Raw genomic sequence first — 22,564 nt, 5'->3', positions numbered from 1 at the left:
CTCAATTGTGTCCGTGTATACAGAATAATGATACAAAATCCCTTGGCATTAGTACGGTAGAAACTGACTGATCTTAGGCCATGACCGATCAGCCAGATCATCATCAATACCCGGATCAGCTTCCCAATACTGTTCGAGTATTTCCAATGCTCGTTGCGTATTCAAAAGTCCAAGCGCAGTGGAAACGCCCTGCAGCGAAGTCTTTATCCGCGGCCTATCATCACCAAGTGCGTCGCATCCTGCAAAGAACAAGGGCGGAGTAAGCAGAGTGACTGGTGTGAGGCCATCTCGTAGTGTCATACGCTCTGCGCACCCGAGAATCTGATTAACGAGGTTTTGCACGAGAGGTGACGATCTTCTTTCATGGCGTAAACGTCGATGGATGAGAAGAAGGCCTGTGAGCTGCCAAATCTGATTTGAGAGTCGGTATTCTTGGACTTCGGCAACAGACAAGACGCGGCCACGTATTGACATGACCGGCGGCGGAGTCGCTTGATCTCGGTCGATTATGGATTGTAGATAGTTGAGTAGCCACCAGACCTCGGCATCATCTTGGCCGCCCTGTGATGATGAAGTCTCGGATGCCGTCCCATCGTTGTTGATCCGGTATAGTCGTGCAATCTCTTTGAACACCCCAAGAAGGTCCTTTGTACGCGCGAGATACATATCGATATATACAGGCTCGTCATCTGTTTCTGATGCGAGCGTTGTCGGTGAGGGGATAGCCGATTGTTGCGGGGCAAGATCACTCATTGAGTGACAAACCAACGATTCGGTCATGTCGAACCATCGTAGTAAAAATCGTAATTCGTCCGTCGGGTTTTGTGAAAGACCCTTATCCTGGATCCGAGATATGAGTCCACGAGCTCCGCGGAAGTGAACACTCCATCGATCCGGGCTGGGCTCACTGGCGAAGACTTCGCATACAAACAACGCTCTCGATGCGGCTAATAGTGGAATGAGTTGTTGGTCTTCATCACACTCTGAGAGCTTTTGGCAAAGGGATCTGGAACTAAGAGCTTGAAAGCCAGCAACGATAAGCGCCTGCGAGGACCGCTCCTCGCTTGTTTTGCAGGTCGCAAGTCGGTGAGTGGCCGCAAGCGCAACAATGCCCTGCAGTAAAGGTTCATTGAAGACTGCCATTGGCAAGATGAGTTCGCATAACTCATCAAAAATCTGTGGATGTGGCGCAAGAACTTTGACGGTCCTCTCGGTGAAGTACTGTAGACCTGATCTGTGCAGGGGAGATAGATGACCGAAGAATTCGACTGAGGGGGTTAGAGGAGGCATTGACATTTGCCGTTGACTGACGACAAGTTGTAAAGACTCAGAGTCCTCTGATGACGAAGTTGGTATCCATTCTGCTTCATCGACATTCTGGTCTGGAGGAGGCGACGTAACCTTTGATGGGCCTGGTCTAGGAGTAGAAGGGGACACATATATGAAGTTTTTCTTGTTTAAATCTGATATTATTAGCACGCATCTTTTAGCAGCAAATACAAGACAAACCTAGTCTTTGAACATTGCCCTCATTCTGAGACAAACAATCCCCAAAAGGAGATCGATTAAACGGCCTCCCTCCCCATCGAAGCTTCACCCCGTATTCGCATTTCACCCCAGCAGTCTGACATCTCTGACACGAGGGTCTTTCTTCACTGCACTTCTTTTTAAAGCTCTTACACCTCGCACAACCAACCCATGATCGACGCTGCGGTGGCATCACAGGGGCTTTGAGTTTGGGGGACAAAGCAAAACATGCTGCTTTGGGGTTATGTCATTTGCTAACAAATGAGGCGGGGGAAGTTAAGTTGGCGATGAACGGTTGGAGGCGGCGAATGGAGATAAGGCTAGAGACTGCACTAGTATCAATTCGGAAGGATCAGGCGACTGATTGCTTATCTGTGTCACCTGCACTGATTGTCTTGAACCTGAGTGGCTGGTCTTATCAGTATTGATAAGAAATGGCTGGATACATTCGACATCCTCAACTTTTTGAATATCATGAACTTGACTGCGCATTATCCATATAAATCAATTGAACGGCTCTTAGTATAATTTAACTCTCCTTTCAGCGCTGGACTAATTGAACTGACGCAAACTCGCTCGTGTTGTCACAACATCAGAACCATGGCGTACTGCCCTCTGTTTGTCTGAGCCACCAGAAAACTTTGACCAGCTAGTAGGCAAATCGAAAGTCCAGTCGCTTATTGCCCTCATCTTTGGTGGTGTCAAGATAATGCTTCTTTTGTTCATCATCCATGGCGTCCCAAATCTTGTCTCGGCTCTTGTTTCTCCAGATGTAGTAGGTCCTGGTCAACAGATACAACGTGATGTTGAGCGCAATGATAGCTAGAAGATTCTTGTTTCCTTCCCGGTACCTCGGTGCGTCGTCCTTGCGGTAGACGTTGGATGCGATGATACCAGCAGATTGAACGGACATGTTGTAAACAGCTGCGGAGACTGTCCTCAGACGAACAGTATTGGAGTTACGAGAGTTCCAACTGACCTGAATCGGATGAGCTGGGTGAGGAAATATTAGTTGATGCCACTAGAAATGTTGGGTTGATACTCACCAGTAGGCGAACCAAGTAACAGTGTCAGCACTGCAAACGAGACCCATCTATTGACTGTGCTCATGTCTACTACGTATAGATAGATCATGAACGGAAGCTTCCAGATCTGAACTGCCAGACCAAGCAGAGACCTCTCGTGCCATTTCTCAGCCAGGTAGGAAATAAGCAGCAGGCCACCGATAGACAGGATCGTATGGGGAATGGTCAGAAGATTGGTAACGAGTACATTAAAACCGAGGCCACGGAGGGTCAAGGTGAAGTACTGGGCGGGCGGTGTGGCTGGGATCAAGAAGGTCAAACCAATGGCATAGATCGGCCAGAGGTCGTAATCCTTGAGCGACGCCCATAGGAGCTTCGGAGTGATGGGCTGGCGGTTATGCATGTCGCCCTTGCTGGGATCGTCACGAATAACTCGGTTCACCATAATCCGTTCCTCTCTGTACACCAGTCAGTCTCGAATGCATATGCATCCATCTATGGGGCAACTTACCGCTCAGTGAACCAACCGTTCTTACCGCGGAGTATGCCTGAAGTTTGAGTGGGTCCAGCGGGCATCAGAAACCAGGCGGAAATGCCAACCGCGAGCGTCAGCAGGCCCTATTTGGCACCAGTCGTCAGTACAGTCGATAAGGCGAAGAGATTGAGTAACAAACCTCAAACAAGAACAGCCATCTCCAGCCCTCGTACCCATGCCAGCCACGCAACTGGAGGAAACCTGCTCCTAGAAAACCACTGATGATATCGGCGACGTTGTACGCCGTCCAGAAGAAGGCCAGTCGGACAGTGAGCTCACTTGCGGTATAGAAATAACTTAGGTAGAGGATCGTCTGCAAGCATTCCAGAACAATGATTAGTTGAGGCCATTAACACTTAGACAGGACGGCAGCACAGACTACTCACATCCGGGATAAATCCGCCCTGGAAGATGGCCAGAAGCGCACGACAGGCGAGGAACGAGGCCCTACCATCCAACCAAAACTGGCCCTGATCATATCATCAGCTTTTTCCGTTAACGATAAGCTACCAGTGACGTACCGCAGATACAAGACTCCAGAGACACAATTGCATCGGGATCCAACGGTCAGGTCCGAGGAACTTGCTGACAAGCTGGGAGGGAAGTTCGGCACACAAGAAAGACAACTTGAAGACGGTATTGCCAAGATTATAATCTAACCAAGTTAAAACAATTTGCCAATCACAGATAAAGGAGACTAACCATTGGTGTCCATCTTCAGGTCTGGCAGGAAGTTATCCGAAACAGCTTGAGACAGATTGGATCGATCCAGCTCAAGAGCCATAAACATGACGCAAGTGAAGATCATAATTCGCTTATCGATCTTTCGAATGACCTTGCGCTCCTCATTGAAAGTCCATCTCTCGGAAGGGTCAAACCGATGGAGATTCTCCCAGTCGGATCGTGGCTGGTAGCGCTTCGCCATGTCTGGGTCGTCAAAGACGGACCGACGAGTTGCAACGGCATCGCCATCTTGTTTCGGTCGTCGCTGCCACCAGCTTCGAGGTTCCTCTGGTGCAGCGAGGGGAAGTGTAGAGATGAGAGGGGTCACCTTTGTGGGAGGAGATGACTTGGAGGAATCTGAATCGGTTGGGTCGATATGAAGGTCAACATTATTCTTGACTTCTGACGGACCAAGAACGCCAGACTGTACCATTCTGAACTTCACTCTGATTCTGTATTGTGGGGCCCTGTTCAACTGTTTTTTCTCAGTTATGTTGGATATACCAACGCCTTTTGTATGCACCGACATTGGGACTTACTTTACCCCTCGGGGAACCATGCGATGGCGAAATCCATGTTGCTAAATTCGAAAGAGTTTACTTCGTGGGGTTTCTGATGTATTGATGGCGTCAGGCATGGTTGTGATAGCGAGATGTAGGGGTTAATTCCGAAGACATCTTGGTACCTACCATGAGATCTTTGTACAGAGAACTTTAACGTTCATCCTGAATAACTTTACATTCACCTTACGATATGAAGTAAGCGACTTTTAATAACTCTGAAGTCCTATTACTAGAGATATTGTCGTAGGAGATGATTCTGCCTTGTCTAGGACCCTGAGTATTGGAACCAGCAGTCTCCAGACTTCGACAGGAAGCACGCCATCCTGTCGATGAAGTGCAAATAGAGTTGTCCGCGGAGATAAACTTAAACGGGTTATCAGATAGTCACATCCTTAATTTATAATGTCCCGATTCGTTTGCAGCAGTTTCGGAGCTCGTGGGGGGCGAGATCCGACCCGAGATGCGAGGCGACGAAGCGCCAGAGATAGGCCAACTGTCGAGCTATCATAGTTTCGGTGAGTATAAAGTGGAGCAACAACTATCAAATTATGCCGTTTTCAGTGAATAGAGCATGGCGTAATGTTGAGCAATTGCCTTGGCAGTGAAATGTCAAGCTGTTGAGTGGTTGTTGGAGCAATGGTGCAATCCGCTTCAGTTCTGTCGCGAACTACAGAATCGTTGCCGAGATGACCACTAAAATTTAGTTGAGACCGAGTGCCGAGGAAGTGGAGCTGATTTGAAAAGGTCTCGCCAACCAATTAATCAATCTTGTGCATTATCTGGTTACTTGGAAGCTATGAGTAGTTACCATCAAGACAAGACGTCCCAGCAACTATTCCAGGATAGTTTGCCGAGGAAGTATCGAAAACAAAACCAAATGATTCAGCAGTACGTGTAAAGCGCCAGAGGAATCGCGTATCACATATCATGGCATAGACTCACAAAACCCAAAGGTACAGAGAAATTTGTTCCATGGTACCAGGAGATCAAAGAACCACCCATCAAGACGTTCACTAGAGAGCATTACTAGATAATACATATAGAGTTGATTAATTAATAAAATGAAGGGAACCCCGATAAATCTGTTCTGGGTTAAAGAGAAGAGAAATACTATCTGTGGTACAGAAGAAACCATTGAAAGCTTAAGCTTTCTGAACATTGTACTCGGAGACACCAAAGTTGTGGATCTTCTTGTCCTTGGTTCCGACGGCAATAAACTCACTGCCAGTGTTGAAGATATAGAAAGGCTGATCGTCTCCAGGATAGAGAGGTTGGCGCAGAGTAACTGCGTAAATGGCCTGCTTGTATCCTGCCTTTCGGAGGATAGTGAAAGCATCATGGATATCGAGAGCGACAGGCCAGGGGATGACCTGATCACCCAAGAAGGGAGAGTTGATGGTCTGGACCTTTCCAAACTCGCCCCATCCAGTGGACTGAATGATAGCGGTTTTGTTGCCGGCGAGACCGCAGACAATACGGTTGTTGACAAGACCCCACTCGTTCTCGACAGGCTTGCGAGTCAATGGAGTGGCATCAACTTCGAGAAGATTGGCATTGGGATACTGCTTCTTGATGAGGTTGAGACCGACGTTGATGAACCCATCCCAGGAAAGAGGGAGGCCAACTTTTCCAGCGCTGTTCTTATGTCCGTTAGACGTAGCGCCGTATGTTCCGCTACTGCCTTGCCCGTTATTGCTCACGCTGAAAGAGGCATTAGTCTTGGGTGGGACAGACTTGTCATCAAGGACGACACTCTCCACGTCGTAGACGACTCGATACAAGAATGGGGGCTGTGTCTGGCCGACATAGACAATAACTTGGGTATTTCCTGTCTGTTGAGCATTGAAAGTCCATTCGATCTTGCCATCGTCAATACGGGCGTCAGTCAAAGTGACGAAGCTCTTGTCGAAATCAACGTTGATCGAACCACCCTTGCCCTTAAAAGAGTCACTCTGCTGGATGGTAAAGGGCGTGTCGTCAAGGACGACAATCTTCTGGTCTCCAGAGACCTGCTTGATCTCAGGCAGCTCAACCTCCGCCTTGCCATTTGTGGCAGCCTGTTGAGTTGTCTTGTTGTACTGAATAGGGACAACCCAATGCTTCTTGTTCTCAGTGTTGACAACAACAGTGTTGGATGGGAAAACGATGCTGGGAAGCTCGATGTTGAAGCTATCCGTAATTTCATAGGGTGACTCCCCGAGAACGACTGGGCCTACCCAGGCGCTCAGCTCAAAGAGAAGACCACCGTCGAAAGGAAGACGATGGAAAGCGATGTCTCTAGCAATATTGACATGGTTGCCAGATGCCTTGAGAATCAGAAGCTTAGCTTCGTTATCGTAGGAGGCAGTGATGCTGTCTGCAGGGATGAGTTGTTGATGGACAAGGCCTCCGTTCTGTGAAGCAGCCATTTTGGAAGATTTAGTTGAAGGATAGATTGAAGGGATGAATGAAGTGAGTGAAATTAAAGAGTTCGAAAGCTGAGCGATTGATGAGTGTCTGGAGATGAGAAGAACAACCCGGGGGCACTTCCCTTCTTATAGATGTCCTGGTCGCGGACTAATCTATTATCTCTTGCTCTCCCTTCATAGAATAACTTCGTGTCTCTCGCATTAAAGAAATGAATTTCCTAATCCATCTAACCTTTACTCATTTCGCGACAACTTCATCAACATCTTTTCAGCTTGGCTTGTCACATTCCTCGGTTGGCTGGCCATCAAAGCACAATAATTCCTGCTTGCATGAGTTTCATCACATAGGCTGAGATTTCTCGTGGTAATTGGCGAAATGAAGTTTTCGAATTCAAGCCTCTTATCACACAATGGTGTTACCTGCTTACGCATCAGCATGTCGAATGTTCGTGGCGTCTCAGCCCTCAGCCGAGTCTTTGAACCCCGCGCAAGGACATGGCCTAGACTTGAGCCTCATTCCAGTACCTGCAGGACTTAAACTGTCACATTTGCTCTAGGCTGCATATTGTGGCTGTCCAATGGCACATAGTTGGTTACAGTGGATAGCTTAAGCGGCATGGACCGAGCCGGTGATGGAACGGGCAACGTTGTCACATGACTATGACCCTTAGGTCCGATCAACGTCGCTCTAATCGCCCACGTTGCTAACTCTTCCTCATTGAGAATATCAGGCATCAGTGTCGCCCGTGCCCAGCTCATCTCATGGCGTTAGATGTTGACCTCGGGCCATGGAGCGTAAATGAGTAGCGCTTCCTCAACTGCGAGTATCATTCTTATCCATTGGACTCAAAACAAACCCTTGGCAACCCTAAGATACTAGGTCTGTGTTTCCTTGAAAGTACCAGACCATCCGCCTGCAATTCTTCTCCTTTATTAATGCAGTAGTTATTTATTTTATACCTACTACAGAGTACTCAACCAATGATCATATGTGTATCGACTCCATGACCGCTTTTCTTGTTTTATTCCCCAAAGATCCTTACGGCAGTAAGCTCAAATAAAACTTTACTTGACGAAAGAGGTAATGAAGAATTCTATCAGCAAGAATTGTCATGGGTAGCCTGGAGTGCAGGGCGGGAGGGCTGACAAGACCCTCAACTATCTGGGTTCGTAATCACTCCTGAATGACTTATGCGAATACTACTGTATAAATTCTTGCGATGGTGATCGTTATAAAACACAAGGTTAAGCTTAGGTATGACTTGCACAAATCTCATCGCAATGCTGCACTGTACCAAGGGATATTTGATCTGCACGGATTCTATGGAGTAGTGATCTTAAATTGCAGGGATTGAGCGTTTAGATAAGACAATCTACACGCTTTGGTCCTAGTGCAGGCAATACGAAATGAGAACCTGAAAACATGACTAAATAAGGGCCACTCCCGACTCGCGCTGGCACGACGATCGCCAAATTCAACGCATTTCTTCAAACTTTAAAAACGTCACCAAAACAACAGCAAAACAATCATCGGTTGATTCGGACTGAGGGAATTATGAGGCTGAGACAGCCCAGAACGAAAGAGGAGAGCTCAATTGGGGATGAGGAGGCGTCTTTTCATGCTTTCAATAGCCCGAAGCGACTGCCGGCTTGGCTGGATCACTTTAATGCCAAGGACCTCAAGATTTTGTTCAAGTGCTCTTTGGCTGTTTGGATTCTCACCTTGTTTATCTACATCAGTGATACACTGAGAGTGCTCGGCCAGTCGGCATTCTTCGGATGGTAGGTCTGTCATGAATATTTCATGTCGCCAAGTATTAACACGTCTCCAGTGTTGTCCTATTCATCATGCCGCCATCCGGCGTCGTATTCATCCACTTCGCAGCCGGGGTTATGATCTGTGTTGGTCTTGCGCTCGGTTGGGCCTGGGGAGTCATCACGATGAAAGCTGCTTTGGCGACAAGACCTCTGGCTGACTTACAACAACGCTACGCGGAATTGCAACAATCAATGCCGCAAAACACGACCAATGTTGATCAAGCTTCTGGCCAGGCAACCTACCAACAAGTGGCCATCTATCAAGGCTTCATGCTGGATACTCGTGTATCGGTCACGTATTTCTGCATGATGGGTTTGTTTGTGTATCTGATGGTAGGTTGCTTTTGTAGTCAAGCATGTTTTCAACTGACAAACTCTGGCTAGGCGCGTCTACGAGTTTCTGCACCCAACTTGATGCTCGTATCAATGTTTTCCATGATTGTTGCCGACATCTATTTCACGACAGCGCCGCTGATTCCCACTTTTAACGGCACTATACCGAAAGTCTTGATTCTGCCAAGTGCCATTGCAGTCGGCGTTGGAGTTGTTTGCAATTTGTTGTTTTTCCCGCAATCAACCTCACAAATCACCCTGGGAAGCATGGCAGACCTTCTCCGCCCGATGAATGGCTACGTCAAGGCTTTGACCTGGCACTTCAAGACGAGAACTAGATTTGAGCCTGATCAGTTACAAGCATTGAAGGGTGCCTTGACCTTGTCTTTCAAGAGCGTCGAGAGTGCCATCAAGTTTCTGCCGTTGGACTTTTCTTATCGAAGATGGAGTCCCGAAGATATCAAGTCTTTCCAAGAACCGTTGCGGCAAGTACTGGTGTCTTTCGGAGAGTTACTGCAACTGTCTATCTCTCGCGAGGACCTCTTTGCGAAAGATGAAGCCCTAACGAAAGCTGCCGAGGAACTTGAGAAGTCTGACAACGAGAAGCACCCACTGGCTTATCACATTGCGAAAGCGGCCGATCTACGGGAGATTACAAGACACCCCGATACTGAAGATATGATTATCAAGAGCATTGATGCACTTTCCTCCTGCGCTACTCCCCTGCTGAAAACTCTGGAGCAAAGCGTCGATGCCATTATCGAAGCATTCTCAGGTGTTTCTCGAGATGATATAATCAGCCAACATGAACAGATTCTTGCATCGCTACAAGAAGCGCTTGAAGATTTCGAAGATACTGCTGCAGAGCAACTCATCGCCCCTCATGCTCATCTTTTCGACTCTAACGGCAAGGTTATCTACGATGATCGCCGCGCACCTCCTTTGCTTGGCTTGATGTCTGGTCTTCTATACCAAGAACGACTCATCAACCTGACCAAGAACATTGGAGGAGTTCTCGAAAGAGCTGTCGAGGTTGAAAGGGTTCGAACGTCGAAGCGGGTATGGCTACCCAAAGGTCTCCAGCACATTTTCAAGCTTGGTTTGTCCCAAGATGCACCGCCTTCCACGATTCCCAACTCTACTGATCTCACTCGAACGATGTCAGTCATTTCCAAGCCCGAAAAGAAGCCAGGTCTCTTCAGCAAGAAGCGAAAAGAAAAGGAGGATCCTGAAGGGGCAAGAAAAGCAGCCACCATCTTGGAAAGTATGCAGCAGCCCACGAGCCGTCGACGAAGCAAGTCGAGTCTCATCTTCTTGGCGCTTATCAACTTCTTCACGGGCGTTGAAGGTCTACACGCTCTTCGTGCTCTCGTTCTGACTATTGCTCTCGCCGTTCCCGCTGTCATACCGTCATCGGCTGGCTTCTACTATCGCGAAAAGGGACTGTGGGCTCTGATCATGGCTCAGATGGCTCTCGAACCTTACATGTCTGACTTCACATCTGGAATTCTCGTTCGTACTCTCGGTACTATCGCCGGAGGTATCCTGGGTCTTTTGTGCTGGTACATCGGATCCGGCAACGGTCCTGGAAATCCATACGGTCTAGCTGCCATCATGGCAGTCGCTATCATTGGCATGATGTGGTGGAGATTGTTTGCGCCGCCACAGCATATGGCTGCAAGTATCATGCTTACATCAACGATGTACATGGTTATGTCGTACAGTTGGGTCGATACGCATATCCCCAGCTATGGCAATCCTGGAGTCGGATACGAGGTCTTTTGGCGGCGAATCCTTCTTGTCCTCATTGGTTTTGGTGCAGCCGTTTTTGTTGCGCTTCTTCCGCGACCTCTTTCTGGAAACCGACATTATAGACAAATCTTATCAAGCCAGTTGTCGAGCATCAGAGACCGGTATGCCCTTCTGATTTCAGTCTGGCGCTCGCCTCCCGACGATTTCGTCGAGGTCGTCGAGAAGCAAGCTACCACGACCGAAGAGCTGCTTAACTCCATCGCTCTTCCAATTCTGAAGACCAAGTTTGAGTTCTCAACCTCAAACATCGATACTGAAACGCTCAGCCGCGCCAACCATCTTTGCAACAACCTCAATGTCTTCCTAGCGCAGTTCAGCTTGACTGCCACGAAGCTACCATCGCCAGTGCGCGAGAGATTCTTCTATCGCGTGAGTGCAGGTGACGAAAACCTGATCGCTGACCTGATGTCAACCATGACCCTCCTTCAGCATTCGTTGACATCCGGAGAGCCGCTTCCGGCCATCTTGCCAACACCTTTGGTAGGGCGGGCCATCCAGTTCAGGAGGTTAAGGGGAGACTTTCAGGACGAGGGCAACTCGAAAGAGTACTTGGCTAATCAAGAGGGAAGACAGTGGTCGGCAGCTGTTTATGCGTTTGTGCGATTTCTGGGCACGCTTGATGAGCTTGTAGTAGTCGTGAAGAAGTCTGTTGGTGAGAGATCACATATTAATGCGGAAGCTTTAGGAGGGAATATGTACTAGAGACATGAGCAAGATTGCTTTGCTTGAACATAAATACAAGCATGATTGTACGAATGACACTAAAGTCTCCTCCGTATCGTTATTACTACTAATAGTTTAATACCTAATTCTATTTCTTTCTCGATCCGATCAAAATACAGAGTGCCAAGCTTGTAAATCACTGGCTTCCTTCTTCCTCGTGGTGTCTCTTTGCTTCCACGTGTTCGTGATGCTTGAAGAGACCCAAGAATCCCAGGTCATAGCAAACCTTGAGAGATCCAGCCATGATGAAGGAGACCCAGAAATAGTTCGAATCCGCGAGCAGTCCTGTGATGAGTGGTCCAAGGCTCTGAGATGTCGTCTTCGCTACGTTGATAAGACCAATGACGACGGTTCGCTCCTTTGGTTTGATTATAGCGGCGAGGAATGCTGAGCGGGGTGCAACATCCATTGACTGAGTGCAAGATCGTAGAATGAGGAAGAGAACTGACAGGTGAACATCGTTGGGGATGGGGACCAGGGCCAAGAAGACCGCAGATGGAAGGTGAGTAAAGACCATTGTCTGCGAGTCAGGTTAATCACACAGTTCAGAGACGTTTGTCGGCATTGGATTCTTACTCGAACATTGCCGAATCGCTTGGCAAGGGAAGACGCTACCAGCATTGATGCAGCGGCGATGATGCTTGTGGTGAAAAAGATAGATCCTAGCTTCCCTTCTTCGATATGATAGTAAGATTTGAAGTAGAAAGTGATCCATGAGCTATCATGTCTATTAGCTTTCGCACAGAGATCAAGTATTGCGTCAAAGTACTTACAGAGGAGCGAGTCCTGAAGCAAAGCTATCCAAGGCCAACAGAGTACAAAGGGTCACGACAGTCGGGATACTCTCTCGAGAAATGCGAGCTCGAAGTTGCTTCTTAGACTGGGTCTGATCCGCGTTTTGAGCTTGAGTGTTGTCGGGAAGCAGAGGCGCTTGTTCGCCGTTGTCCGCTGGCGTTTCTTGGCCAGGCTCGTGGTGAACTTCGACTGCGGCGCTCAAGATGATGGCCGAGATCAACTTCAGCACGCCCATCGCAGAGTACCCATAGAATACGTTGCGATACACTTCAACGACATCCATGCCGAGGTTGACGCGCATATGGTGAATAATCCAACCGCAGGTCAAGAGACCAAAGGCGCCACCAGCCGTACCAGAGAGACTGTACCAAGCATATACATCGCCTCGTCTAGCTGCATCAGTGAGGTGAGCAATGATGCTCTCCTCAACACCACGGAAAGGTCCAATTTCGTTGCCACTATGCTTGTCAGCATCAACACCATCAAAGCGTTCTTGTTTGGCTTACCCAGGACTGATGACGCCCAAGATTGCAGCAGCAAGCAAGATCCAGTAATTGCCAGAGGTAGCAAATACAATTCCACTTGCAGTCATCAAGATTGCTCCCAACGCCAAGACCGCGCGTCGACCAACGCCATCAGCAAACAGCGCAAGCAGGAAGCTGATGACGATATCACCAACCAAGGTCAAGGTCATGAACAAGCCAACTCGAGTTGTCGATATACCAAGCTCCCGCAAATAGGCGACAAGGACGAGAGTCGACCCGCCGTATGCGAAAAGACGAATGAATCTCTGTGCGCAGAGGATCTTGACATCTTTGGTCGAGCGATAGAGTGAAACAAGACCAAGTTCTTCAAAGACTTTATGAGCGGGATGACGCCGTGATTCTGCTTCGGTAGGTTCCGACATGATGGCAATTGAGGAAAAAGACAATTGAACTGAATCTTAACTATACCAGTAGATTCAAAAAGAGAATTCCTAGTATTTGGGTTTCAGCATCGCCAAAAGTTTATATATATTTCTACCTCCGAAGTTCCGAGCCGATTTTGACCCAGTATAAAATCCAGGGTAGCTGAAGCGAGCATAAATCAGCTTGGTGTTGCGTCATCCCCAGTCCCGGAAGAGAGTTTACCAGAAAAGCTGCTGTGATTGGTGGATTGACTTTGTCAGCATCGGTTTTCCGAGCTTCGCGCTCCAAAATGGGTAGGATGCCAGAAATGGGTATATAGACTGCAAATTTCCACCACGTGACATCGAACTCACTACAGCAGGCTTTAGCCTGTTATGTCTTCCGTAGTATAGTGGTCAGTATGCAAGCTTGTCACGCTTGAGACCCGGGTTCAATTCCCGGCGGGAGAGTTCCAGCCAGCTGTTAAACACAGCATTTCTTTTTTTGGTCTCTTCATACATTGACCCTCTATTTGATGTTGCTGTCAATGCGCCCCTGGACGGGTTATGAGTGGGACTGTGGTATAATTCAGTGGTTGATAGACTCGTCTTGTCTGCACAGCAAATTTAATTTGATGACTTTCTGACTCCATATAAGACGCATACCAATCAACTTCCTATAATACAGCTTTCATAATGTACATAAAGTCCTGTCAATGCGTGTCCTTTCTGCTGGTATAATTTCGGCCGCCCTCACTTATACAATGGCTTCGATCGCTTTCTCAGCACAGAACAGTACTTCTCAACAGCTTCCTCGGCCGGTTTCGCTTTCGAATCCTCCTCGCAATTGACGTAGCAACTTTGGCGGAAATGTATCAGTAATATGGACTGTGCATCATCTGGTTGAACCTACTTGGCAATCTCCTTGTGTGTTCCACAAAGGCAACGCTCGTTGTCGCCGCAGGCATCGGTCTGAGGACAAACGTCAGCTTCCATCATAGCTTCGACAATTCTGCACGTACATTTTTGGGACCAGCTTTGAGGCACGCCTCTACTTCACTGCAGTTTGCTGCTTGAGCAGTGGCTCCAATAGCGGAAACGAGGAAAACACAAACAGAATATTTCATGTTTGCTTCAGTGTTATGCTTGCCGTGCTCTCTGCAAAAGGGAGTTGCGAGGGCGAAACGCAGGACTTAAGTAGTCAGGAACGAAAGCCTTACAACGCCATTGATCGCCAGAGGCTTGGGAACCCTGGCTTTAGCACCCGATAAAGAGACGATAACCTTCAGCCGCTGCTCTCATTTCGAGACGATTATTTGAGTAGCCATCCTATTGAATGAACGCAGTGGAAAGTCTGAAGTCACTACATTCCTGAGCCCCTGGAAGTCAACCAATTGGTGCGATGGCTGGCGGTCGAGCCCCAGGGGCTTGGCGTCTGGTCCGCATTTTTTTCAGGGAACCTTTCCGCATGCGTTCGGCCTCATCTATTGAGATACTGACGGATTCACCGCAAATCTGAATAGTATCATTTAAGGGGCAATCACTTGATGAAAGTAAAGGATGCTTGGGCTTCTTGGTTTTGGCTTTCGGCCCTCGTCGTACTGTGAAGCTCATGGCAGCGAATGGTGAATAACCGGTGACCAAAATAAAGAAAGGTGACTAATACATATATCTATAATAATTTTAATATTCGACGACGTCCGATTGCTGTTGTTGGTCAGGGGAAGAACAATGAAGCATGATGATATGCGGCTAATAATCGTGGCTGTGTGCTGCACGGCCACGTTTTTCTATGACGATGATGGATTTTCCACGTATACAGATACCAACACCAACAATGTCAATGTCCTCGAGGCTGTTACCTCATCGCCACAACCATGCGTCCCCTTATATCAATTCCGTCAGTCGCAACGACTTTAAATACACGACGATTTTTAATCCCTATCGCTCGCAAGGATCGGGCTTCCCTCACAATCGCACGACAATTTACCATGAATCGAAGCGCGACTTCGGCCCGCTTGAGCGAATCAAGTCCCAAGAAGTATCGCGCTGGGAAGCCCATATCTCCTGAAACTGATTATCACTTAGCTCGACCACGGAGGGATCGATGTGGAAAGATCATATGGCCTGCCCCCAAGGATCAGATTCAGGAAGCAAAGGATTTCATTCGCGAATGGTCAGCTGCCCTTACTTCTCACTATGCCAATCATCTAGATGAGAAGGATATCGTTTACCTAAGAGGATTTTCAACTAATCATCCTGTAGTGTCGCCGCTGGTAAACGGACTCTCATCGTCCCTGATAAAGACGCCGATGGCCTTGCTGCTGGAGCCATTATGAGAAAAACTCTCATCTTACTCGGCCTTAATCCCAAATTGATATTTGCCTACACGATGAAAAAAAACCGCAATGTCCACGATGAGGATTCTCGTAAAGACATGGCATCTTACAAGCCATCTTTCATCATTATCCTCGACCAAGGCTCAGGGAGATCACCGCCTGTAATCGACGGGCCCCATCGCGCGTTAGTAATTGACCACCATCTTGCAGATGACGATGATCACCCCGAGAGTGCGATATTAGTGACAGCGAATAAGTGTCCACCGATAGCTACAAGCTCGCTGCTGACTTATCTCATCTGTCGCGACTTACACGAAGGGGTCGAGGAAGCATGCGGCTGGTTATGCGTCTTGGGAACGCATGGCGATCTGGGCAATTCAATCACATGGAGCCGGCCATTTCCGGACATGAGAGCGACGTTCAGGACGCATACCAAGAGGTCGATAAATCTTAGTGCATCGTTTATCAATGCTCCTCGCCGAACCGAAGCCTACGACGTCCCCAGAGCTTGGAAAACATTGATCGAGGCCTCATCAACCAGAGACCTTGTCAAGAATAAGTTTTTACAGGCAGCAAGGGTTGAAGTGATGCGTGAAGTCAAGAGGGCCGGTCGCGTGGAGCCCAAGTTTTCTGCTGATAAAAGAATCGCAGTATTCCGCATCAAGTCGAAAGCGCAGATTCATGCTGTCATTGCGACACGCCAGGCTCGTCATTTGAGTAGGAAAAACCTTGAAGTTGTGATGGTAGCGAATGAAGGTTACGCGCCAGGCATTGTCAATTATTCGTGTCGCGTTCCATTGTGCGCCAGGGGCAGAGATCCGCCCGTCAACATCCCAGACATTCTTGGTAAAGCAGCAGATCGAGCAGAAGACAAAACGCTGAGAACACGAATGGGACCTAACTTTGCTCGTGGTCACACGAACGCAAGCGGCGGAAAGATTCCCGAAGCTGAATTCAAGGAATTCATGGAGCTGATCGGAGTCGGTAAAAAGCCATCGCGTTCGCCGAAGAAACCACCAAAGGGTCCTGAAAATCAGGATAAATTTTGCACACTGCAGAATTACTTCGACAAACAGAGCTAGGAACCCTTGTACCTGAGCATTGGCGCCCCGTCCTGCCAATTGAGCGCAATTTAATTCCAAGTACTCCGTATTTCCCCTGCGATAAGCAGAATTTGGAGTTCGAGTCTGGCAAGCTTAAACCTTGAAACCCCCTGTTAGCTGCCCGTTAGTGGTTTAGAAAACGCCCCGGTGTCCCTTTCAACGTTACATCATTGGAGTAAAAGGGTTCTTGGCTTGGGGTCTTGGACTAATGCCGAGTGCCGTTCTTCTGCCTCGTGTCAATGACGCAGATCTTAACTGTTTATTGAACTGTACAACCCTCCCCTGCTGTTGGAAACTTGGCCTAGACAGGAAAGTGGCTGACATCACCACCTTCAGCTGTGAGATTTGGGCATGGTTTAGATCGATCTGATGTCGAATAGAAGCCTCAATAGTATTAGATTGAACAGAGAGCCTGCAACATTAAATAATCGAGACCTTTATCGAACAGAAACAAGCTCACATGGCCGTTATCTCAACAGCGACTAAAACCCCTCAATAAACGTGTAAGCGGGGTAGCGTGACCAAATAGACCAAGATCGTCCAATTAGACCAACCACCGGATATTACCTCTTGTAACACTATCAGCGACTTCGTATGGAATAATTGTCGGGCCGTTAAACCTTGAGTGCCTTCGACTTCTTTAATTACTCTGTGAATCCCATCCCAGGCTCAAGCTGAAAAGCAGGTTAATCACGCTTTCTACTTCTCTCTTCACCTCAAGCCTTTCACCATGAGACTTAGCATCAATCTCGTTGTCAATGCCCTCTGGCTGACAAGCCTGAGCACTCCCTCTGCTGCCGCTCCCTCTAATGGCAACTATGGTCTCAAGGGTCCCGAGCTCAAGCATTGGCCTGCCCAAGCTGCCAAGGCTCTCAACAAGATGATTGCTCGCAATGCCAACAATGGTCGCTATGCCGTCTTCGACATGGACAATACCAGCTATCAATTCGATCTGGAGGAATCACTTCTTCCTTACCTTGAGAACAAGGGTGTTCTTACACGAGAGACCATGGACCCTGCTCTTAAGCTGGTCCCTTTCAAGGACACCAAGAAGCACAAGGAATCGCTGTACAGCTACTACTTGCGCCTCTGTGAGATCGAGGATGCTGTATGCTATCCTTGGGCTGCGCAAATCTTCAGCGGCTTCCCTCTTGGTGAGCTCAAGGGCTACGTTGATGAGTTGATGGCCTACAACAAGACCATCCCCACCACTTATTTCGAGGACGACAAGGTCACGGCCACCGAAGTCTCCCCTCCCAAGATCTTCGAGGGCCAGGTCGAGCTGTACAACCGTCTCATGGCCAACGGCATCAAGGTCTACGTCGTCAGCGCTGCTTCCGAAGAGCTTGTCCGCATGGTTGCTAGCGATCCCAAATACGGCTACAACGTCCCTCCCCAAAACGTCATTGGCGTATCTCTCTTCCTCAAGACCAAAAAGGGCGAGATCACTACTGCTCGCAAGCAGATTGAGGATGGTGTCTACACACAAAAGACACAGAAGCAGAACCTCGATGCTGAGATGACTCCCTGGCTCTGGGCCCCAGCTACTTGGAAGTCTGGAAAGTGGGCTGCTATTCTCACGTACATCGATGAGTGGAACAGGCCTATTCTTGCTGGTGGTGATACTCCTGATAGTGACGGTCCCATGATTTTCCAGGGTGTTGATGTTGCGCGTGGCGGTATTCACCTTTGGGTTGACCGTAAGCCTGCTTACAGGGAGCAGATTGACGGCATGATTAAGAATAACACAATTGCTCAGAAGAAGGAAGGACTACCGGTTACAGCAAACAAGAACTGGGTCTTCGTCAAGCCAGCCGAGCTTCACTAAATTATGGTCTAGCTAACATGACTAATGTCTTAATAACTCACTTTTTTGACTCTAACACCACTTCGTAACTCTACTAATTTCCTAAGCGTACTGCAGTCTCTCTTTGGTCCACTCTGGGCGGAGATACTTGCTGTCGAACTTAACATCGAAGCTGGATGCATGGGCATAATCAACTTCCCACTCGACCTTGACCTCACCACCCTCAGCACTCTGACTCCAGACCGTAACAGCGATGATGTTCCCCCCGTTGTAGTTCAGAACACCAGGAGGAACGGGGAAGGAGATCTGGTTGCCGATGTAAGGGTTGAATCGTCCGTACTGGTAGCCGTTGACAAACAGAAGAACTCTGACTTGGTTGCTGTAGCCCTTCTTGGTGGCGGAGAAGGTAGCGTTAGACGGCGCTGTGAGCTTGAATGAGATACCGACGTCCAGACCATCAGGGATGTCAAGGTCGACAGTGGTCCTGTAGGCGCGGACTCCAGCTGAAGGGTTGACGAGAGTTCCTTGCTTGGAAGAGTAGGACTTCCACTTCTTATCGGAGAAGCCAGGCAAGTGAGCGCCGATACGCTCAGCGTAGAGACCACCTTCATTGAGAGGACCGCGGATGGGATCAATGACCTCGCCCTCAACACTTCCAGCATGTCCAGCAATCTTCCACTCAGAGAACTTATAACCGCCCTTGGCAGGACCAATAAGAGTAGCGTTGGTGATACCTCGAGGGTCAAGAGCGCCATCACGTAGATCGTGGCCAGAGTTATCCATGAGAACCACCAGAACGTTCTCCTTCTTGGAGAGGGTGGCGTTCTTGAAAGAGAATTCTTGACCCGCATGACCAGTGGTGGCTTCACCGAGGTAGGAGCCAATGTAATCCGAGTTCAGCCAGACGGAGTAACCAAAGGCCATACCGCCAGTGAGATTCAGATAAACGCCGGTAGGGGCAGAGCTAGTGGCGGGGAAAGTAGCTCTGTAAATGTGGTTTCCGTAGTGGATCTTGTACTCATCGACGTAGAGCACGGGGTTCTTCAGATCGGGGACGAGAACCGCGTTGGTGGTGTTCTTCTTATCAGCAACTATTCAAGATCAGTATAACAAGTCGTCACAGGCGCCATTGTACTACATACCAACCCAGGCCGAGGATGAAGTCTTGTAGTCGGTCTTAATTTCGGGCAAGCTGTCGGCATACTTCCAGGACTCAAGCTTGGGCAGCGTGACCTTTGAAGGACCCTTGAGCTTGATGGTGTACTTGTGGCCTTCCTTCGACGAAACCTTGACCTTCTCACCGTTCCAAGCGATGGACTTGAGAGACTCGGGAGCAAAGACGGTGAGTTCGGTGGAGCTGTCGAGATCGCCCTGGATGCTGAGTTGTCCATTCTTGATGGTGGCGTGGCGGACGAGGTAGGGGCCGTGAACCAGAACTGTAAAAGTCAATATCCTTCTTAAAAGTGTCTTGTGTCATCCGTAGAACTCACCAGTCTTGTTGACAGGCGCAAAAGGATCGTTATCCAGTGTAGGAGCCCAGAACTTATAAGCAGTCTTTCGATCAGCCAGAGCAATGGTCGAGCCATCCTTCATGTTTAGAGTGAAAAGACCCTTCTGCTGAGTATAGTTGACAGTAACGCTCTTCTTGCCAGTCTTGACCTTAATGCCCTTTAGAGACTTGTCGTGCTTGAGTTCGGTGGGTCCCTTGAGGGTGAACTCTCCATGCTCGCCTTCAGGAAGCCAGAGGACAATGACTTCCTTCTTGTCGATGATCGAGTAAGTGAGGACTTCGGCGGTCGAGTAGAGGAGTGTCTTCTTGCCGAAGTGGAAGTCGGTTGGGATCACCTTGGATTGATGGCCGTTAATAGTGATCGAGCCCTCGTTCTGAGGGATGGTGACTAGAAGTTTTCAGTATATGAGGCATAAGGAAGAATATAAAAACATACGCTTGCCCTCTGAGGTCTTGACGTGAAGCTTAAAGGTCTCCTTGGTACCGGAAGGTGAGTGATCGTGTCGGGCAACGTAGAAAGCAGCATCGTTCTCCTCATGTCGAAGCTCAGAGATCAAGATGGCATCGTTCGTGGAAAGGGAAGTACTGTTGGTAACTCGGATGGTTTTGGTAAGATCGTGTGCAACCCGCGTAAACAGAGTCAGTGACTTCGTCTCGTAGTACTTATCCCAAATAGCGCGGTTCTCAGAAATAGGCGAAGAGTAATCGTAGCTAGTAGCAACAACAGGACAGGCAAACCAACCCCAGTTTGTCCCTCCGTACATCATGTACAGAGAAATGGCGGTGGCCTGTTGTGCGAGCAAGTCACGGTAGAAAATGTTGGCGAAGTCAGGGCCGATATCGCCGGGGCAGCCGCCCTCTGGGCCGCCCCATGGGTTGTAAGAGCCGCCCTGGAACTCGGGCAAAAAGTGAGGCTGACGGGGCGATTGCTTGTTGAAGTACGTGACGTAGTCTTGGATGTTGTAAGGGACGTATTCACCGTTGGTGCCGGTGCATTCGTCGAGGTTGCAGCTCCAGCAGGAGGGGTAGCTGTCGACACCGGTGACATCGACGTTGCCGGTTGCATTGCGCTCGAAGTCGTTGGACCAAGAAAAGGTGCGCTAAGGATCTGTCAATATCTATCTATGGTTGGATTTTGGGGAGAAAAAGCATACAGTGTTGGGCGCATTGTGGAATACGGGGACATCGATGCCGGCCTCTCTGGCAGACTCTTTTAAAAGCTGCATGTAGTTGGCGGTAGGCTCGTTCAAAATTCTCTTGTCGTCATTCTTCCACTGGCCGCCCAGTTCGTTTTCAATCTACAATCGTCAGCTTCCTCCCCATCTTCAACTCTGTGATCATACCTGGAACATGGCAACATTGCCGCCATTGGTAATGAGATGCGGCTCAATAATCTTGGAAATCTCAGTCCAATACTTGGACCAAGCCTTAGTGTATCTAGGATCATCGTTTCGAAGCTTGCCATACTCTCCGGTCGTGACCCACAGAGGAAACCCTCCGGCATTAGCCTCGGCATTGACGTAGGGACCAGGACGGATCAGGAGATAGAGGCCGAGCTCTTTGGCAAGGGTCATGATCGACACGAAATCGTGGGCGCCATTTTCGAAGTCGAGGACGCCGGGGGTTGCTTCGTGGTAGCCCCAGCTGTTGTAGATGCTGAAGGCTGTGAAGCCGGCGGCTTTGATCTTTTCTAGCAAATCTCGCCAGAGCTCGGGTCTGCAACATGTTAGATTTGGGATTACTGGAGGCAAGAGGTGAGGCATACACAGGTAGACGCCAGTAATGAAACTCTCCAGAGAAGACAAAGATTCTCTCGCCATTGATTAGGTAACTGTGATCATCCCTAAATTGTTTGTTAGGCAGTGAGTTGCAATGCGACAATCGAGTAAATTACCATTCAACGATGTTTGTAAGTCCATTGTTTTGAATCGGAACATCCTTTGTCTCTTGTCCAATCGACAAACCAGCCAAGGCAAGCAGCCCGACAGTTGAAAGCGAAAGCAATCTCATTGTGACTTGCTATGCCGATCAAACCCAAGCTCGCGTGCACAGCATCACCCAGAACTTATATATGTCCCGAACACCACCAAAAGTTATCTCGGTCACAAATGACCCGCATTACATGACATGACATAGCTCCCCCACGGCTCTCACTCCCGAATGTGTCGATCAAAAAGTCTGGGGCTCGGTGGTGCTCTTCACCGATGAATTGAATTGAGGGGTACGATGGATCAGCCGGAGCATAAAACGCGTCAATGGGAATTTCGCCATGGGTTGGTAGCGTTGCAATGTCAAGTCTTAGACGAGAGTTTATTACGTCTGATGACATTTACTCCATGTTTTCTCCACATTCACCCGCATTTCTATTGACGCGGCTCTGGTAGTTGGAGTGTCATTTTACGTGCATCGGGCCTATTAGCCCTGTTCGTCTACACGCTGCATCCCGACCAATGCGATTGTCTCATACCTTGACTAATTAACCAATTCACAGCCCGAGTTGCCGTTATTCCATGTGATGGCCTCCTTCGATGTTGGACTACCGGGGGGCAACTGGTGAGTGCACAATAATTTCTCAACGGCGCTCTGGACTGCCTCGGAGCTTGTTGGTCAGCCGATCGATACAGCGATGGGTCAAAACAGTAGTCGTCCGATGCGCT

General features: G+C 48.7%; 8 protein-coding genes and 1 non-coding gene across 9 annotated transcripts; 4 read left to right on the top strand and 5 right to left on the bottom strand.

Annotated features, from left to right (window-relative positions):
• Positions 1–48: 48 nt before the first annotated feature.
• BKA55DRAFT_597495 (major facilitator superfamily domain-containing protein) lies at positions 49–4,243 on the bottom strand (the record flags this gene model as incomplete). The annotated part of the gene is made up of 10 exons (XM_046196083.1): positions 49–1,463; positions 1,681–1,728; positions 2,094–2,098; positions 2,325–2,520; positions 2,574–3,010; positions 3,064–3,170; positions 3,227–3,400; positions 3,474–3,557; positions 3,609–3,742; positions 3,790–4,243. 10 exons carry the CDS (start codon positions 4,241–4,243, stop codon positions 49–51), a joined length of 3,054 nt encoding a protein of 1,017 aa, XP_046045123.1.
• A 1,097-nt stretch (positions 4,244–5,340) lies between these two features.
• Positions 5,341–6,898, bottom strand: BKA55DRAFT_133534 (uncharacterized protein). Its single transcript, XM_046184851.1, has one exon. It carries the CDS (start codon positions 6,779–6,781, stop codon positions 5,516–5,518), a length of 1,266 nt encoding a protein of 421 aa, XP_046045122.1. The 5' UTR covers positions 6,782–6,898; the 3' UTR covers positions 5,341–5,515.
• Positions 6,899–8,336: 1,438 nt separating this feature from the next.
• On the top strand, positions 8,337–11,446 carry BKA55DRAFT_543630 (uncharacterized protein; the record flags this gene model as incomplete). Its single annotated transcript, XM_046190613.1, has 3 exons — positions 8,337–8,563; positions 8,614–8,932; positions 8,984–11,446. The coding sequence occupies 3 exons, from the start codon at positions 8,337–8,339 to the stop codon at positions 11,444–11,446; spliced, it is 3,009 nt and encodes a 1,002-aa protein (XP_046045121.1).
• Positions 11,447–11,547: 101 nt separating this feature from the next.
• Positions 11,548–13,305, bottom strand: BKA55DRAFT_622929 (major facilitator superfamily domain-containing protein). Its single transcript, XM_046196791.1, has 4 exons — positions 12,769–13,305; positions 12,241–12,720; positions 12,044–12,185; positions 11,548–11,987 (listed from the first exon to the last, which is right to left on the bottom strand). Exons 1-4 carry the CDS (start codon positions 13,167–13,169, stop codon positions 11,604–11,606), a joined length of 1,407 nt encoding a protein of 468 aa, XP_046045120.1. The 5' UTR covers positions 13,170–13,305; the 3' UTR covers positions 11,548–11,603.
• Positions 13,306–13,547: 242 nt separating this feature from the next.
• On the top strand, positions 13,548–13,619 carry BKA55DRAFT_t257. Its single transcript has one exon. It is a non-coding gene; the product is annotated as a tRNA-Asp (tRNA).
• A 133-nt stretch (positions 13,620–13,752) lies between these two features.
• Positions 13,753–14,649, bottom strand: BKA55DRAFT_578907 (uncharacterized protein). Its single transcript, XM_046193777.1, has 3 exons — positions 14,171–14,649; positions 14,062–14,120; positions 13,753–14,007 (listed from the first exon to the last, which is right to left on the bottom strand). Exons 1-3 carry the CDS (start codon positions 14,273–14,275, stop codon positions 13,902–13,904), a joined length of 270 nt encoding a protein of 89 aa, XP_046045119.1. The 5' UTR covers positions 14,276–14,649; the 3' UTR covers positions 13,753–13,901.
• A 376-nt stretch (positions 14,650–15,025) lies between these two features.
• BKA55DRAFT_597491 (uncharacterized protein) lies at positions 15,026–16,569 on the top strand (the record flags this gene model as incomplete). The annotated part of the gene is made up of 2 exons (XM_046196082.1): positions 15,026–15,324; positions 15,414–16,569. 2 exons carry the CDS (start codon positions 15,026–15,028, stop codon positions 16,567–16,569), a joined length of 1,455 nt encoding a protein of 484 aa, XP_046045118.1.
• A 472-nt stretch (positions 16,570–17,041) lies between these two features.
• On the top strand, positions 17,042–18,468 carry BKA55DRAFT_578902 (uncharacterized protein). Its single transcript, XM_046193776.1, has one exon. The coding sequence runs from the start codon at positions 17,321–17,323 to the stop codon at positions 18,416–18,418; it is 1,098 nt and encodes a 365-aa protein (XP_046045117.1). The 5' UTR covers positions 17,042–17,320; the 3' UTR covers positions 18,419–18,468.
• A 31-nt stretch (positions 18,469–18,499) lies between these two features.
• On the bottom strand, positions 18,500–21,917 carry BKA55DRAFT_520955 (glycoside hydrolase superfamily; the record flags this gene model as incomplete). The annotated part of the gene is made up of 8 exons (XM_046188470.1): positions 18,500–19,488; positions 19,540–19,833; positions 19,888–20,295; positions 20,344–21,007; positions 21,062–21,205; positions 21,251–21,623; positions 21,673–21,750; positions 21,802–21,917. The coding sequence occupies 8 exons, from the start codon at positions 21,915–21,917 to the stop codon at positions 18,500–18,502; spliced, it is 3,066 nt and encodes a 1,021-aa protein (XP_046045116.1).
• Positions 21,918–22,564: the final 647 nt, after the last annotated feature.

This window comes from Fusarium redolens (genome assembly GCF_020744475.1).
Source record: "Fusarium redolens strain MPI-CAGE-AT-0023 chromosome Unknown BKA55scaffold_16, whole genome shotgun sequence".
NCBI classification, from domain to species: domain Eukaryota; kingdom Fungi; phylum Ascomycota; class Sordariomycetes; order Hypocreales; family Nectriaceae; genus Fusarium; species Fusarium redolens.
The sequence above is the reverse complement of the archived record's forward strand: the minus strand, read 5'-3'. Positions and strand labels throughout refer to the sequence as shown.